Source organism: Salvelinus fontinalis, chromosome 32 (assembly GCF_029448725.1).
Source record: "Salvelinus fontinalis isolate EN_2023a chromosome 32, ASM2944872v1, whole genome shotgun sequence".
NCBI lineage: Eukaryota > Metazoa > Chordata > Actinopteri > Salmoniformes > Salmonidae > Salvelinus > Salvelinus fontinalis.
In genome coordinates this window covers 39104522-39122599 of record NC_074696.1, presented here as the reverse complement: position 1 = coordinate 39122599, position 18078 = coordinate 39104522, and the positions used below count along the sequence as shown (strand labels likewise).

Genomic DNA, 18078 nt, shown 5'->3' with positions numbered 1-18078 from the left:
GGATGTACGTGACATGCAAACGTACACACACAGTGAGTCAGCAGAATTGTATCAACGTGCTAGTCTTCTATTCACTTTGATTCAACTTGTCGTCTTTGTTCCTATCCTTCAACTGCTCTGTCCTTTAACCAATAGGCCTTAAGCCCGAGCCAGCGTTCTTTTCTCCTTCGGTCTCTCATTATTCTGGCCAGCTCATTAGCTTGTTTTCTCACCACAATCTCCCCCTCTCCCTCCTCCACTTGTTCATTCCTTCATCCCTCTACCCCCTTCCCTCCCCCCTCGTTCGGCCTCCGTCCAGAGCACCCCTTCAATCTCTGTCACTTCTCCTCATTTGATCTCCTCAGACACTTTCTTGTTTTGAGTCGTCCGTCTCTCCTTCACATCAATCTGCTGTTTCACTCCTCTTTTTCATCCCTCTTTTCTTTTTGAGGTCAAAGCGCTTATAACCTACTTAAGCCAACCGTCCTCCACCTCACACCCCCCCCCCCCCCCCCCCCACACACACTCGTTTCCTTTCCTTCTCTACGCTTGTCTTTGTTTCTTTAATCTGTATCATGACAAAGGGTGGCTGTTGTTGATGCAGTATCTGGCAGTGCCTGGTTCTTGTCATCAGTATTCCTCCGTCATCCCTTTTTCTCACTTCCCGTCTTGCCGGCCCTCCCTCCCTCCGTCTGTCTGTCTGTCTGTCTGTCTGTCTGTCTGTCTGTCTCTCTCTCTCTCGAGTGCTAATATAGAACAGAATGAAAGTCCAGTGAGTGCCAGGAGACTGCAGCAACAACCAAAAGAGAAGGAGAGAGAGAGAGAGAGGGGGGATGAGCGAGGGAGAGGAGGAATGGCATGCAAACGAGAGAGCGGGAGAGCAAAACCCATGGCCTGCGTAAACAAACAAGGCAAAACATGCACATGACGCGCACATACAGTACAAACCCGACGGCAAACACCGAGACAGACACACGCCTTGTGTGTACCCCCAAAAAACATGACGTGCGTCTTTTATAGTAAAGATTATTAAGGCACGGCCAACTACAGGGCCACTATTACTATCTATTTGACTCTGGCCCTGAGCCCTTCAGTGACTAGCAATAAACGATAAACGAGTCAAGCATAGCCTCACTCTACCATTTGACACCCAGGTACTGTACCATCCTATGTAGCTCAGTCTCCCCCCCCCCCCCCCCCCCCCCCCTCTGCAACCCATAACCTGTTTAGAATACTGCAGCTGGTGATTGGACCGCATACTACATGTTTGCGCTGGTCAATTGAAATCGTCATACATAATTACCACCTTCTCATGGACATGTTTATCCTAAATTCTGATCCAGGTATTATGAGAAATACGGTTGTTTTGGGTAACAGATGGTAGCGATTTTACACTACAAAAACAGGGCACATGGTGTCAATTATCTGGTGACATCACGCTTAAATCAGACACTAACAAACACTAACAGACAGACAGTTACACCGTCACACACGCGAACAGCCAGGGGCCTGCTGCCCCCCCTCCCCCCCAGGAGTCACGTGCCGGACAGACACACTATGAATGCTCTGTAAGATGGTGGAACCCTAGGATGCACACATCAAAGTGTGTTCAGTGTGTGCTGTGCTCGGACTCATTCTCTCACCGGCTCATGTGATTCTAGAGTGCCTTAACATAGAATAGAGTGCCTCACGGACGCACCGCTTGAGAGACGGCAAGGTGGTGCTATCACCATCAACGAGAATGGCTAGAAACGCTAGGCCTACAACACACTTACTGTACACTGCTATGATACACTTGCCTCCTGGGGCTCAGAATAGTCTCCATTTAAAGAAAGGATCCTTTGAAGTAGGAAAGGGCGACGGGAGAGAGAGGGATGGATGGAGAGAGAGAGAGGGATGGAGAAAGAGCGAGAGAGGGATGGAGAGAGAGAGAGCAAGAGAGGGATGGAGAGAGAGAGAGCAAGAGAGGGATGGAGAGAGAGAGAGCAAGAGAGGGATGGAGAGAGAGAGCAAGAGAGGGATGGAGAGAGAGCGAGCGAGAGAGGGATGGAGAGAGAGCGAGCGAGAGAGGGATGGAGAGCGAGCGAGCGAGGGATGGAGAGCGAGCGAGCAAGAGAGGGATGGAGAGAGAGAGAGCAAGAGAGGGATGGAGAGAGAGAGAGCAAGAGAGGGATGGAGAGAGAGCGAGAGAGGGATGGAGAGAGAGCGAGAGAGGGATGGAGAGAGAGCGAAAGGGATGGATGAGAGAGAGAGAGGGGGATGGAAAGAGAGAGAGGGATTGAGAGAGAGAGATGGAGAGAGATAGAGAGAGATGGAGAGAGAGAGAGAGGGATGGAGAGAGAGAGCAAGAGAGGGATGGAGAGAGAGAGAGCAAGAGAGGGATGGAGAGAGAGAGAGCAAGAGAGGGATGGAGAGAGAGCGAGCGAGAGAGGGATGGAGAGAGAGCGAGCGAGAGAGGGATGGAGAGCGAGCGAGAGAGGGATGGAGAGCGGGCGAGCAAGAGAGGGATGGAGAGAGAGCGAGCAAGAGAGGGATGGAGAGAGAGCGAGCAAGAGAGGGATGGAGAGAGAGCGAGAGAGGGATGGAGAGAGAGCGAGAGAGGGATGGAGAGAGAGCGAGAGAGGGATGGAGAGAGAGCGAAAGGGATGGATGAGAGAGAGAGAGGGGGATGGAAAGAGAGAGATGGATGGAGAGAGAGAGATGGAGAGAGATAGAGAGAGATGGAGAGAGAGAGAGAGGGATGGAGAGAGAGAGAGATGGAGAGAGAGAGAGATGGAGAGAGAGAGAGAGGGATGGAGAGAGAGAGAGATGGAGAGAGATAGAGAGAGATGGAGAGAGAGAGGGATGAGAGAGGGGTATGGATGGACGGAGAGAGAGAGAGGGATGGACGGAGAGAGGAGGAGGGAGAAAGAGGACATGCAGGGGGATAGAGACGAGGTAATTAGAGGTCGACCGATTATGATTTTTCAACGCCGATACCGATTATTGGAGGACCAAAAAAAGCCGATACCGATTAAATCGGACGATTTTTATATATATATATTTGTAATAATGACAATTACAACAATACTGAATGAACACTTTTTTTTAAACTTAATATAATACATCAATAAAATCTATTTAGTCTCAAATAAATAATGAAACATGTTCAATTTGGTTTAAATAATGCAAAAACACAGTGTTGGAGAAGAAAGTAAAAGTGCAATATGTGCCATGTAAAAAAGCTAACGTTTAAGTTCCTTGCTCAGAACATGAGAACATATGAAAGCTGGTGGTTCCTTTTAACATGAGTCTTCAATATTCCCAGTTAAGAAGTTTTAGGTTGTAGTTATTATAGGAATTATAGGACTATTTCTCTCTATGCCATTTGTATTTCATATACCTTTGACTATTGAATGTTCTAATAGGCACTATAGTATTGCCTGCCTAATCTCGGAAGTTGACAGGCTTGAAGTCATAAACAGCGCTGTGCTTCAAGCATTGCTAAGAGCTGCTGGCAAACGCAGTAAAGTGCTGTTTGAATGTATGCTTACAAGCCTGGTGCTGCCTACCACTGCTCAGTCAGACTGCTCTATCAAATCATAGACGTAATTATAATATAATAAACACACAGAAATACGAGCCTTAGGTCATTAATATGGTCAAATCCGGAAACTATAATTTCGAGAACAAAACGTTTATTCTTTCAGTGAAATACGGAACCGTTCTGTATTTTATCGAACGGGTGGCATCCATAAGACTAAATATTGCTGTTACATTGCACAACCTTCAATGTTATGTCATAATTATGTAAAATTCTGGCAAATTAATTACGGTCTTTGTTAGGAAGAAATGGTCTTCACACAGTTCGCAACGAGCCAGGCGGCCCAAACTGCTGCATATACCCTGACACGAATGCGCTTTTGTTAAATCACCACCCGTTTGGCGAAGTAGGCTGTGATTTGATGATAAATTAACAGGCACCGCATTGATTATACGCAACGCAGGACAAGCTAGTTAAACTAGTAATATCATCAACCATGTGTAGTTAACTAGTGATTATGTTAAGATTGATTGTTTTTTTAAGTTAAGTTTAATGCTAGCTAGCAACTTACCTTGGCTCCTTGCTGCACTCGCGTAACAGGTGGTCAGCCTGCCACGCAGTCTCCTCATGGATTGCAATGTAATCGGCCCTGATCGGCGTCCATAAATGCAGATTACCGATTGTTATGAAAACATGAAACCGGCCATAATTTAAATCGCCATGCCGGGTAATCGGTCGACCTCTAGAGGCGATATTTAGATAGTTGATGGGGAGCGGGAACGAGACAGACAAAATACACAAAAAGAGAGGATAGAGAGAAAGAGAGCGAATGGGAGGGATATAATGTATTTGGAATGCCCCTCTGGGGCTAGATGCAGCAGTACAGTGTTGATGAATGCGCATCTGAAAACCCTATTTATTCAGATGAGGGCAGGCCAGACATCGCCAAAAAGGCAGCCATCACATACCCCCCCCCCCCCCCCCCACACACCACACCCACCCACACAATCGAGAAAGAGACAGAAGTATTGATCGTTACCTAGCTAAAACACTCGTAAAAGGGAGCCTTTGTGGAGACCGGGCTCTAAGCAACTGTGTGTGTGTGTGTGTGTGTGTGTGTGTGTGTGTGTGTGTGTGTGTGTGTGTTGATCTTGCTTTCCCTGTGACTCAGCACCGCGCATCAAGTGAGACACACGGGCCCAAAGACAACATAGCATCATAATATACTGACGGCAGGGCGCTACAGATCAATGTAAAGCACTTTGAGCAAGAAAGGTCTCGATCAACTAATTACCATTATCAACTGAGGTTGATTATTGGTAACAACAGTAAAAGGGTCACCAGCAACTGTGTGGTTAAAGGCCTACACTCTAGTAGGCATAGAAATATAATTACTTGCCCCCCCCCCCCCCCAAAGACACACATAAACCCCATTGTTTGAGCCGTATGATCTCATAAAACAATCATTGCAAAATAACAAGTTACAGTATGCTGCCAGGAACCCTGCCATTTAAGGAAAAACACACACACACAGTCAGAAGTAACAGAGGAAAGAGTGGGTGGTGTGAGGAAAATAATGAGTGATGAGGTGGAAAGAGAGAGAAAGACAGAGGGAAAGAAAGAGAAAGGGGGGAGAGATGCAGAGAAGGTCTGTGCTGTGGCGTTTAGGCTCTGGAGGCAGACTCCGGAAGGATGAAGAGGACCTTCTGCAGGGCTGATAACCAGGACACAGAGACACACAGAGAGAAAGACACAAATGTACAAATGATCTCTCTCACACAAAGATGTATGACAGTAGTATACAAGACGTAAAAGGGCAACGGACATTCAGAAATATGCTCTCTCGGCCTGATCCTGGACAAGCCCCCAAAATATGTAGCCTACATTTCCAGGATTAAAAGAGAGCGAGTGGAAAAGAGAAAGAAAGAGAGAAAAATGCCCCTGACCTGAGGGAACTGCTTTGTGGTGACCTGGGGTGGAGATAGAGGACTGTCAGTTGCAGAGTCCAGTCCCTCTCTGGAGCTTTCCCAGTCTATCTGGGTGGCGCCCCCTGCCTCTGGGGAGGTTAGTGGCAGGTCGCTGGCATAGCCCGAGGACAGAGGGTCCTGTACCGAGGGTCCCTCGGCTTTTGTAGTTTCCTGGGTCCCCATAAGGTCGGTTGTCATATTGAGACCTGAGGTGTCCATTTTGGCTCTCCTTTGGGTCAAGCCAAACCTGCTTAGCTGGGTGGCTCCCCCAGTCTCTGGGGAGGTGCGGGGCAGATCGCTGGCATAGGCAGAGGAAAGAGGGTTCTGTATTAATAGTCCCTCTTGGACGTGCGCTGGTTTATCCAGACTGAGTTCCTTGACTTTTGTAGCTTCCTGGGTCCCCATAAGGAAAGTGGTCCTGGCATCCATTTTGGCTCTCCTGCTGTCTTCCTCAGAAATATGTACTTTGAGGATGTTCCCAGTCACAGGGGACGCGGCTGGAGGTTCGGCACATACCTCTACTTCTACCTCTTTGTCATGGTAACTGTCCCCTCTCCAAACCGGGGACCCAAAGTCACTGGGGTAGACTGTCCTCACAACACACAGCCGGCCCTCCACCTCGCGAATGTGGACCACCCCTTTGCGCTCCTTTGCCGAAGGGTTGTTAAAAGCAACCCCCAGCGTCCCTGCTACCCCGCCTTCATCCCCCACCTCCTCTTTCTCCTTTTCTCGGTTTTCCCCCCGTGCCCTTTCTTTCTTGGGTCTTCGTATACAAGGCCTCTCCAGGACCCCTTGTTCTCGCTCCCTGACTTTGCAGACGCGACCCCCACCAGGGGTGGTGTGCACCTGGGACGGGAAAGATGGGTCAGGGTTATCTGGTGTCGGGGTGGGGGTGGGGGTCTCACTGGGTTGCCCTTGGCTGCTTGGGGCCTCTATGGTACTGCTCGTCCCCCCTTCCTCACTCCCAGCTCCGGGGTAGGACAGCCTTCTCCACACTGGGCTTGGCTCAGGGGACAGTTCCAGCACTCTGCTACCACCCAACCCCCCAATGCTGTCACTCGCGGAGTCCGTACAGAGAGCACTGGGTAGGGGGAGTCTGGATTGCGTTTGGACATGAGGCACAGTTAAATTGGTGATTTTGGCTCCGACGTCACTCATGGTGTTGAACGAGGCCGTGGTTGCCTCCGTGACAGTGCCTTTGTCCTCTTCATCCTCTTCCTCCGGTATGTTGCTTATCCTTACGCTTTCCACCTCCGAGCCTACCGACGACCCTCCTTTCTGGTGCTTCTTTCCTTTGCGTTTCCGCCGGAAGCGGAGGCGCCGTTTGGGGTTGGGGGACAGCGGGGGGAAGCCGTGTCCTCCCTCCCTAGGAGGCCTCACACAACCCATCGAGCTTCCCATCTCAGAGTGAATGACTGAGGCAAGGGAAGGACAGAGGAGGCAAAAATAGAACGCAAAAAAACAGACCCTCAGGTGGACAGGCACGCCAGAGTAGCAGAGAGTGACGGACGAAAGCGATATCAATGTGACACCTGCTCGCGGTGTGACGTTAGTGACAGCAGGTTTAGGTATGGTTGCTTGCCAGGAGTATAGAGAGTGACAATGGCGAGACGGGATGTGGGCTCTCGTCACCTTCTCATAGGGTCTGATTCAGTCCACCCGGCCGAGGTGCTTGCTGCAGGCTTGCGTGTCACAGCTCTCGTCTGTCCGTAGGTGCTCCTCTCCCCGCCTTCCCTCCCCCTCTCCTCCTCCTGCTCTCTTTGCAGCTGTTGCCTCACTTCACCAACACCGCTGTCATCCCTGTCTGCTCTTGCTCGCTCTCCGAGGCCCCCCCCACTGTCGCTATGCCTCTACGGGCAGGTCACGGACGTCCCAGCAGGGTCCCAGCGCTAACGTCAAGGACACCGAGGCAGAAACATGTCAGCAGACTCAGCACAGCTTACCAGAAAATAGATTTGGCTTCAGGCTTTAGTCGTTTATTCCTCCAAAGTTTGGCAGGTGAGAACGAAAGTCAACGTGGCTCATACATACATGTTGAATGAGGCTAGGAGAGTCTGATGTGTGAGACGGTGAGTCAGAGCACTGCAGCGTCCTCTTCAGCGCATCAGTCGTTTCACACACACAATGTCGGCGTGTGCGTGAGAGAAGTCCATGGGGTCTCTGGCGTTGCCTGCGATGGAATCAGTGCTCGTCTCATCTCATATCTGCAATTCCTCAGAGTGTGAGACGCGAGGGAGCTGCAGTGCACACACACACACACACACACAAACAGTGTCGGACACACACACTCACACATGCAATGTGTCTGACTCGGTGCAGTCGCTCGGCAGCGGAATAAAAAAATGAATCCAGTCATCTGCAATTCCACTTTGCTTCCGCCATCCTGCACACACGCAGTTTGTTCGTAATTTGTTTTCCCTGTCGTTCCGGGGGTAGTGTAATCCACGTACTTTATCCAGGCTCGCCTCCAGGTATCCACAATCATATATTATTAATAACTCTCCGCTCCTGCGATAATGTTATTGCTGTCAGCGCCGTAACGGCCAACAACAGTCATAGTAGTAGAAGTGGAGACGGCATTAGCTCTGTAGTAGCCGGTGGTGTCCCGTTCTGCCGAGACAGCGTGCTAATATCCACCATCCAGATTGGTGGAGGGTGATAGTGGACAGTCAGCCAATACTCTGACAGCTTGTTAACTCAAAATCAGAGCCTCGACGGCGGCGACTCAGACTCCTCGCCATCCCCCCTGTTCATGGAGTCGCTGCGTCAGGTGGCGTTTGAGCTCCTTCAGTTTTCCCCGGTTGTTAACCACAGAGAGGTCTCAGGACGAAGGAAACCTACGGGGGGCGTTGAACGAGCGTTAGGGCAACGTTACGGTGCGGACTTGAAAATCTCCAAGTGATACGGGTAACCATGGGACCAGGAAGAGAGGTGAAGAGATCCTGAATGGTAGGTGTCCTGCATTATCCTTCAATGACTACCAATCACACATTGCATTAGGAGTGGTAAGATACCTGCAGCGTTGTCTCATAGAAAATCCAGACAACTCGGGAAGCTGGTAGTGGTTCCTGTAGCTTGGTCTCTGGTGCTATATCAGGTTTAAATCCAGAGCACGGCGAGGAAGGGCGTAGAGACCCAACCTTTAGCTTTCCAGACGTCACGTGGCTCCCCCATTGATACCGGCCTTGAGCTCATCCCCCCTCCAACGGAGGATTGCTGGGAGATCGTGCTGGTGGCTGGAACTATCCAATCACCAACCCCTCAGTCCATCTCCAACCTTAGAACTGTCTGTCAGCCAGGCAGGCTTTTTCAGTCATCCCTGCTGACAGTCTTCGACCCTGCTCCAGTACATCAGCATCCACAATCATCCAGGTCTGTATGTGTTCCCAGTGTGAGGCCACAGGCGTGCATGCAAAGAGGGTCTGGTCGCAGACAACCACGCAGACAGACAGGCAGTTGGTTAAAAAGGCACTCCCTCTCCACTCGTCTCCTCTGGTCTGGTTAATGGAATTAGCAGTGGTGGCTGGGCTGGGCTACAGGAGGCTGGGCTACAGGAGGCTGGGCTACAGGAGGCTGGGCTAAACTGGGTTAGACTTGGTTAGGGAAGGTCCAGTATCCTCCGGCTTTAGCCGTTCTCCTGACGCTGCCTGCAAAAGAACAGCTGACTGGGTAAGGCAAAGGCAGAGGATAAGTCCGGTAGTCTGGCTGGTTATAGAGAGAGATGGAGGAGGAGATGGGGATCCGGATGAAGGGAGAACAAGGTCCCCGTCAGACAAGCATGGTCGGATTGATCCAATAAACACAGCGTTCCCGGGAGAGATGCAAAATGTGTGTGTGTGCAGCTGAAGAGAGAGCAAGAGTGTGTGTGTGTGTGTGCCTGCAAGGCTGGGCGATCCTCCAATCAGCTGCGTGTGTATGTGTGAGCCGAGGTCTGTAGATCCAAGGGAAACCGGGAGACACCGTAACAGTAGGCAGCCCTGTATTCCTCTCTCTGTCGCTGGCTTCTCTCGGTCGTGCTCTCCCTCGCTCGCAGGCAGAGAGAAAAACGCTCTATCTTCACAACCTCTGCAGCTTTAGCTCTCTTTCTCCCACCCTCTTTTCTCCTCCTCCTATCCGCTTCTTCGTTCCTCCCTCCCTCCTCCTCTTGCTCTGGCATATTCTCTACTGCTCTCTTGGTATGAGACACACACACACACACACACACCGATATGCTATTTTTTGGGGGGTCCGATACAGATAGATTTTTTTGGGGGGAGGGGGGCAAAGTTTACTGATATGATATATCCTCCATTATAAACTGGGTGGTTCGAGCCCTGGATGCTGATTGGCTGACAGCCGTGGTATATCGGGGGGGGGGGGGGGGTTGTGATATATAACCAATATACCACGGCTAAGGGCTGTATCCAGGCACTCTGCGATGTGTCGTGCGTAAGAACAGCCCTTAGCCGTGGTATATTGGCCATATACCACACCCCCTCGTGCCTTATCGCTTAAATAGACTGTTACAGCAGTGAAAAGGAAAAAGTTCCACACTGAGTTCTCATAAATTGTCATCCAAAATATCACTTGTCCAAGAAATGTGTTTCAGATGTACATTTCTTAATGACATCATGAAAATGGCCGCAAATGATTAGATAAGCACGATATATACAAAGTATTGAATATTGGTTACTATGTATCCGACACCGATGTATTGGTAAAAAGGCCAATATCAGCTGTTAAGATTGGTGAAGCGATAAATTGGGTCGGGCTCCACAAAGACACGACTCAAAAGCTTCCCAGGTTGGCCAGCTGCTGCAGAAAAATAAATCGGTGTTGATTCTCTACCGAGATCATTAAAAAAGTTGAAGAAGAGGGAAGGATGCAAGAGAGGAGGGTGGGTGTTGAGCAGCTTCTGAAAAGAGCAAGAGGGGTGTAACGGCAAGAGAGAGGGGGATACAGAGAGGGATGGGGAAATGAGGGAGAGAACGCAAGAGAGCCTTTGCACCAGTTAAAGCTTTTTCGCTCACACACACCTTAAACACTCAAATCTCAGTGTGTGTGTGGGTGGTGGACAACTGTATGAGCGCACACACGCACACGCACAGTCCACATCAATAAACACACACAAGGACCTGAGGCAGCGTATGGCAGCTTAGAGATCTACCCACAGACCCAAAATAAATACCATTACAAACATAAACGCATAGTATTCTCCGGTGATGGTAGATCAGCTACTTGTAGAGGAGTCCAATCCACAGCTCTCCCATTACCTCCACAGTGGAAAACAGACAATAAGACCCGAAATCAGGTCTCTGAGGCCCTCAGGCCTTCACCATGGATATGATGTGCTGGAAGCCTCCAACTACCAATTAGCTACCTGAACTGTCACATTTACTATGCAATTTTTTCTGCCACAACATAAAACACAAAAGCTGATTAAGTCGGTTTTGCTGTTTCACCCTCTAAATGATGGAGGTTAGGTGGTCTATAGAAATGACCTTGACTATCCTGTACCCCTGCGCATTGACTCGGTACCGTACCCCCTGTGTATAGACTTGATATTGTTATGTAATTTTGTTCTATTACTTTTATTATTTATTTTTTGACTTAAGTTTATTTACTAAATATTTTCTTTACTCTATTTCTTCAATTGCTTTGTTGGTTAAGGGCTTGTAAGTAAGCATTTCACGGGAAAGTCTACACCTGTTGTATTTCGGCGCATGTGACTAATACAATTTGATATGCACGAATTAAAAGAGCCAGGCCAGAGTGGATTAGCCAATCGCATGCAGCCACAGCTCAGGGAGAGGCGGGGTTTGTGAGAGGGGTGGGGTGTTGTTGGCTGAGAGCATTGTTAGTGCGCCAGGTTATCTATGAAGCTAGGATAACTGGTGACCCCTAGTGGTCAAAGTGAGGAGCTGCAGCCAACCTTGAACCACTGTTGCATCAGGGTAAATTATGCATACTGAATTTACATAGTGCTATACATTTTTCTATGCTGTAGGTAGGTCACAAACATATGCAATGATCCATATAGTATACAACAAGGCTTGTCCCCAGAATATATTGTTGTAAAACAACACTTTTTGGGGAAGGTGTCCTTTTTTATTTTATTTTATTTAACTAGTTAAGTCAGTTAAGAACAAATTCTTATTTACAATGACAGAGACAACTATTATCCGTTAGGTGAGTGAACATCGTAGCCAAACATAGACTTCAACTGATGGATTAAGTACCGAGTAGAGGACAACTGCCAGACATCGCTGCCTTGAGGGCCGGAGCAGGGCTGTCTCTCTCGAAAATTGAATTGAAGTGGCTGGTGTTGAGAAGGATCGCCGAGACAGCAACTTGTCTAGCCTGCAGTCGGAGAGAATGCTTTGCTAACGTGACACATCTTTGAAATAATGAAGAACTGGTCTTAACTAGACATGACAGAGTGTGGAGTCATAGGCCTGTGGTTCTACCCCTAACAGAGCTGCGTCCAATGACAAATTCTCCTTTTGGCCTGACAGAGTCGTCCAAATCAGCAGCGAACTTTAGGGGGACAGTTTGCTGGAATAACTTCCCTCCCTACTTCCTGGCCCTGCAGTGCTTCAGGGCCCCACATTTTACCTGCTAAAACCAAACCCTATATCCTTGCCCGTAATCATTACAATAAATGAATACGTGCTTTCTAGCATGCCATCTGGTGACTCCCAATGACATTGCTGCTCCTTGCAAATCCCAGGTCATAATGTGCCGTTTCATACTTTTTACACATTGTTCACAATCACATATGTAATCTACATTAAGTCAGGAAGTTCCAGCTTGGTCGCAAATGGGTCTTCCAAATGAACAATGACCCCAAGCATACTTTCAAAGTTGTGGCAAAATGGCTTAAGGACAAAGGCAAGGTATTGGAGTGGCCATCACAAAGCCCTGACCTCCATCCTACAGAAAATCTGTGGGCAGAACTGAAAAAGCATGTGCGAGCAAGGAGGCCTACAAACCTGACTCAGCTACACCAGCTCTGTCAGGAGGAATGGGCCAAAATTCACCCAACTTATTGTGGAAAGCTTGTGGAAGGTTTGACACAAGTTAAACAATTTAAAAGACAATGCTACCAAATATTAATTGAGAGAATGTAAACTTCTGACCCACTGGGAATGTGATGAAAGAAATAACACCTGAAATAAATCACTCTACTATCATTCTGACATTTCACATTCTTAAAATAAAGTGGTGTTCCTAACTGACCTAGGACAGGGAATTTTTACGAGGATTAAATGTATGGAATTATGAAAAACTGAGTTTAAATGTATTTGGCTAAGGTGTATGTAAACTTCTGACTTCAACTGTATATATACACACATACATATATGCACATATATACAGTTGGAGGTTTACATACACCTTAGCCAAATACATCGATCCAGAGCATCCCAAACATGCTCAATGAGTGACATATCTGGTGGGTATACAGGCCATGGGAGAACTGGGACATTTTCAGCTTCTACTAATTGTGTACAGATCCTTGCGACACGGGCCGTGCGTTATCATGCTGATACATGAGGTGATGGAGGCGGATGAATGGCACAACAATGGGCCTCAGGAACTCGTCACGGTATCTCTGTGCATTCAAATTGACATCGATAAAAATGCAATTGTGTTTGTTGTCCGCAGCTTATACCTGCCCATACCATAACCCCACTGCCACCACGGGGCACTCTATTCACAACGTTGACATCAGCAAATTGCTCGCCTACACACCGCCATATACGCTGTCAGCAATCTGCTGTACCGGGCAGATTTGCCAGTGGCCATCGAAGTTGGGCATTTGCCCACTGAAGTCGGTTACTACGCCGAACTGCAGTCAGGTCAAGACTCTGGTGAGGATGACGAGCTCAGCTTCCCTGAGACAGTGAGTTTTTGCAGAAATTCTCCGGTTGTGCAAACACACAGTTTCATCAGCTATAAAGGTCTCAGACAATCCCTGGCGTGGTTACACGTGGTCTACGGTTGTGAGGCCGGTTGAACGTACTGCCAAATTCTCTAAAACGAAGGTGGCGGTTTATGGTAGAGAAATGAACATTCAATCGTCTAGCAACAGCTCTGGTGGACATTCCTGCAGTCAGCATGCCAATTGCACGCTCCCTCAAAACTTGAGACATCTGTGGCATTGGGTTGTGTGACAAAACTGTACATTTTAGAGTGGCTGTTTATTGTCCCCAGCACAAGTTGCACATGTGTAATGATCATGCTGTTTAACCTGCTTCTTGATATGTCACACCTGTCAGGTGGATGGATTAGCGTGGCAGATGAGAAATGCTCACTAACATGGATGTAAACAAATTTGTGCACAAAATTTGAGAAAAATAATATTTTTGTGCGTATGGAACATTTCTGGGATCTTTTATTTCAGCTCATGAAACATGGGACCAATTCATTACATGTTGCGTTTATATTTTTGTTCAGTGTATATAACCAAGATATCGTTCGTCATTGCGTATTTATTCCTCATGTTACTATTTTTCAATTCTTTCTCCAATTATTTCTCTCTGCGTTGTTGGGAAAAGCCCTTCACTGTTAGTCAACACCTGTTGTTTATGAAGCATGTGACAAATAAATGTAATAAATCAAAATGGTTTGATTAAATGTAACCGCAACTGTAAAACGACTGCTCTATTCTTCCATCTCCTCTTCTTCTATCTCCTTCAGCGCAACAGTAGTTTTCAGCCCCCATTCTGTCCATCAGCACAGAGTTATCCCCCTCGTTCTGCATCACTTCACCACCCTCTCTCTCCCTCCCGCCCTTTCTCCCCCTGGGCTCACACCATTCTGCTGAATCATGCTGAATGAAGTGGCTGCGTAGTCATGCGGCGTGTCTCCGTGGCAACCTTCTTGCCGGTGTCACCTTGTGAGGTAATATTATCATCGCTCTGTTTTGCCCACAGCACATCCTAGTGGCCGGGCATGGGAAGTGCAGCTGATTGTAAACCTAATAATTAAAGGTTGGTTCCTGAGCTGACAAAATGGTGCTCTCATTTCTGTATTTTTCTACCTTCTGTAGAGAAGTTTGACTTCTAAAAAGGAGAACATTTAGTTGAAGATGTATTATTTGTGGATACAGGAAGGGTAGCTTTGGGTTTGCTTGACTGATTAGTGTCCAAACATTCACACATGGCTTCCTGAGGCCAGCTGTATGTGTGTCCCTCTATGGTGCTAGTGCTCTGGGACCTGACCTACTGCAATGCCCTGCCTGGTGGTGGTTCTCCACCACAACACAAGAACATGCCAAGGTAAACTATGTGACACACACAGCCACTCGGATCCATCTTTTAAACGCTGCTACGAGTGTCTTCAAAATTAACGCGTGTGCGCAAACACACACACACGTGCCAAACACCAAACCAGAGCCTTATAAGGCTTCCCTAGAGCCGTCTCCGTCTCAAGCAGGTCGGCACAGCAACTACAGACAAAGCAACAAGTCAAGTAAACTCCCACACCGGCAAGATAGACTGAACACTTCTAAATCTAGTCTGCTCCTGGCACAGAGCTAACTAGCTGCGCCCAAACACACACAATACTACAGTAGAGGACGTGGCCGAGAGATCGGTATCCACCATTAGCTCTTAGGATTGCTACCACCTCGGTCTCTAAGTGATTGGAACCAGACTGCAGGCCCTACAACGGACCATGGCCGGGAGAACTAGCCGAAATAATAAATGACTGTCTTGAGCCCATACGGACAGAGAGGTCGCCGAAAACAGCTGCATCACTAACAAATGTCACGAGGTGGGAATCCTCATGATTTGTAGAACTGTAAACTCTATTTGGGGAAAAAGTGCTGTCATTAAAAAGGGGTTTGGTTGCATAGCAGACTGGCAAACCAACCACAGATTAGACAACATAGAAATCTGATGTTTTTATTGATTAATTTTCATTGAACCTTTATTAAACCAGGTAAAGACCCTCGAGGTTAAAAAAAACCTCTTGTGAGGTGGACCTGGCCAGAGGTCAACAGGAAGTAGCCAGCGTGCCATGTACACAACCCAAGAACACAACACAATGTACAGAGCAGGGTGGCAAACCGCAACATAGAACTAGAACACATAGAGCAGCACAGACCTGGAAGTGCAGGATGATGGTCCAGATGAGGCCCAGGGTCAGCTTGGGGTTACCGTCTGTGATGTCATCGTTCCGGATGTTCACCAGTTTGACCTGGAACATGTAGAACGGGAGGATTTAAACGCCAGGCCTAGCGGTGAACTAAAGCCTTGACCTGGAACATGTAGAACGGGAGGATTTAAACGCCAGGCCTAGCGGTGAACTAAAGCCTTGACCTGGAACATGTAGAACGGGAGGATTTAAACGCCAGGCCTAGTGGTGAACTAAAGCCTTGACCTGGAACATGTAGAACGGGAGGATTTAAACGCCAGGCCTAGCGGTGAACTAAAGCCTTGACCTGGAACATGTAGAACGGGAGGATTTAAACGCCAGGCCTAGCGGTGAACTAAAGCCTTGACCTGGAACATGTAGAATGGGAGGATTTAAACTCCAGGCCTAGTGGTGAACTAAAGCCTTGACCTGGAACATGTAGAACGGGAGGATTTAAACTCCAGGCCTAGTGGTGAACTAAAGCCTTGACCTGGAACATGTAGAACGGGAGGATTTAAACTCCAGGCCTAGTGGTGAACTAAAGCCTTGACCTGGAACATGTAGAACGGGAGGATTTAAACGCCAGGCCTAGCGGTGAACTAAAGCCTTGACCTGGAACATGTAGAACGGGAGGATTTAAACGCCAGGCCTAGCGGTGAACTAAAGCCTTGACCTGGAACATGTAGAACGGGAGGATTTAAACGCCAGGCCTAGCGGTGAACTAAAGCCTTGACCTGGAACATGTAAAACGGGAGGATTTAAACGCCAGGCCTAGCGGTGAACTAAAGCCTTGACCTGGAACATGTAGAACGTGAGGATTTAAACGCCAGGCCTAGCGGTGAACTAAAGCCTTGACCTGGAACATGTAGAACGGGAGGATTTAAACGCCAGGCCTAGTGGTGAACTAAAGCCTTGACCTGGAACATGTAGAACGGGAGGATTTAAACGCCAGGCCTAGTGGTGAACTAAAGCGTTGACCTGGAACATGTAGAACGGGAGGATTTAAACTCCAGGCCTAGTGGTGAACTAAAGCCTTGACCTGGAACATGTAGAATGGGAGGATTTAAACGCCAGGCCTAGCGGTGAACTAAAGCCTTGACCTGGAACATGTAGAACGGGAGGATTTAAACGCCAGGCCTAGCGGTGAACTAAAGCCTTGACCTGGAACATGTAGAACGGGAGGATTTAAACGCCAGGCCTAGCGGTGAACTAAAGCCTTGACCTGGAACATGTAGAACGGGAGGATTTAAACGCCAGGCCTAGTGGTGAACTAAAGCCTTGACCTGGAACATGTAGAACGGGAGGATTTAAACGCCAGGCCTAGCGGTGAACTAAAGCCTTGACCTGGAACATGTAGAATGGGAGGATTTAAACTCCAGGCCTAGTGGTGAACTAAAGCCTTGACCTGGAACATGTAGAACGGGAGGATTTAAACTCCAGGCCTAGTGGTGAACTAAAGCCTTGACCTGGAACATGTAGAACGGGAGGATTTAAACTCCAGGCCTAGTGGTGAACTAAAGCCTTGACCTGGAACATGTAGAACGGGAGGATTTAAACGCCAGGCCTAGTGGTGAACTAAAGCCTTGACCTGGAACAGAGCTGGGTAACCATGTGCTCCATGTTATTAACCGGTCATCACATGACTTCTTGCTCACCATTGCAAGATTGAATACTGAAAAGGCTATATATTTTGTGTGAATACCCTCCTGATTCCTTACTGCTTTCTCACACCAGTGCACATAAAAGCAATGAAACCAGGAGAGGAAGCCGCTGAAGGCTACGGAGATGCAGTCCCTGTCAAGTAGGAGCAGGTGTCTATAAGACAGAGGTGCAGCATTGGGCAGTGACGCGTGAGGTGCGACTGTGGTCATCTGGGAGGCCCAGTCATGCAGAGCTGACACGTTGGGACACGGGGCCGAGAGAAAGGTCATCTCAATGATTTTATTTATGGATGTGCTTTGTATGGGGTTTTAAAAATGGCAAAATAGACCAAACTAAATAAAGAAACAAAAATCTATTTCCAACAGCAGACGACAGAGTGTGGCTTTAGTTTGGCTCAATGTGTATTGCTGAGTGCGTGAGTACCTGCTGAAATATTGAGTGGGTTTGAAAGCGGCAGTTGTGTGTGTGTGTGTGTGTGTGTGTGTCAGTTGTACCTGTCTCTGTTTGAGGAAGTCCAGGGCGATCTGGACATTCTGGAGCCGGTGGAATCGCATGCGACCCTTTTCTCTGGGCTGAAGGGGGGGAAAAAGCACGAAAGAGAGAGAGATGAGTGTATGAAAAGATCTCACCTTTTTTTTTCTCTCACAATGCTGACCAGTGAGAGAGACATATAAGCCGTGAGGAGTGTCGTTCCCAATTCAAAGTGCAGTGAGGGGAAAACTATGCCTGGGCCGCTGTAATGGCACGGCATTATCCTAGAGGGCGCTGTCTTCAACTGTTGTCAAAGACATGCCAACAAGCATCCTCACAGCAGAGCAGGAAACAACA

The 18078-nt window shown here is 48.1% G+C and overlaps 1 protein-coding gene across 21 annotated transcripts in view; it reads right to left on the bottom strand.

Annotated features, from left to right (window-relative positions):
• The window catches only part of LOC129831305 (microtubule-actin cross-linking factor 1-like), a 258379-nt gene that overhangs the window by 122955 nt on the left and 117346 nt on the right, over window positions 1-18078 (bottom strand). For 10 of the 21 annotated variants that reach the window (XM_055894583.1, XM_055894588.1, XM_055894594.1 and 7 more), the window contains 2 exons: window positions 17745-17822; window positions 15559-15651 (listed from right to left, as the gene is read on the bottom strand). In XM_055894583.1, coding sequence (XP_055750558.1) covers window positions 15559-15651; window positions 17745-17822 — 171 coding nt within the window. Of the gene's footprint in view, window positions 1-5448; window positions 9520-15558; window positions 15652-17744; window positions 17823-18078 lie in introns of those variants that run through there. The other 11 variants (XM_055894572.1, XM_055894580.1, XM_055894575.1 and 8 more) reach the window with 2 other exon arrangements.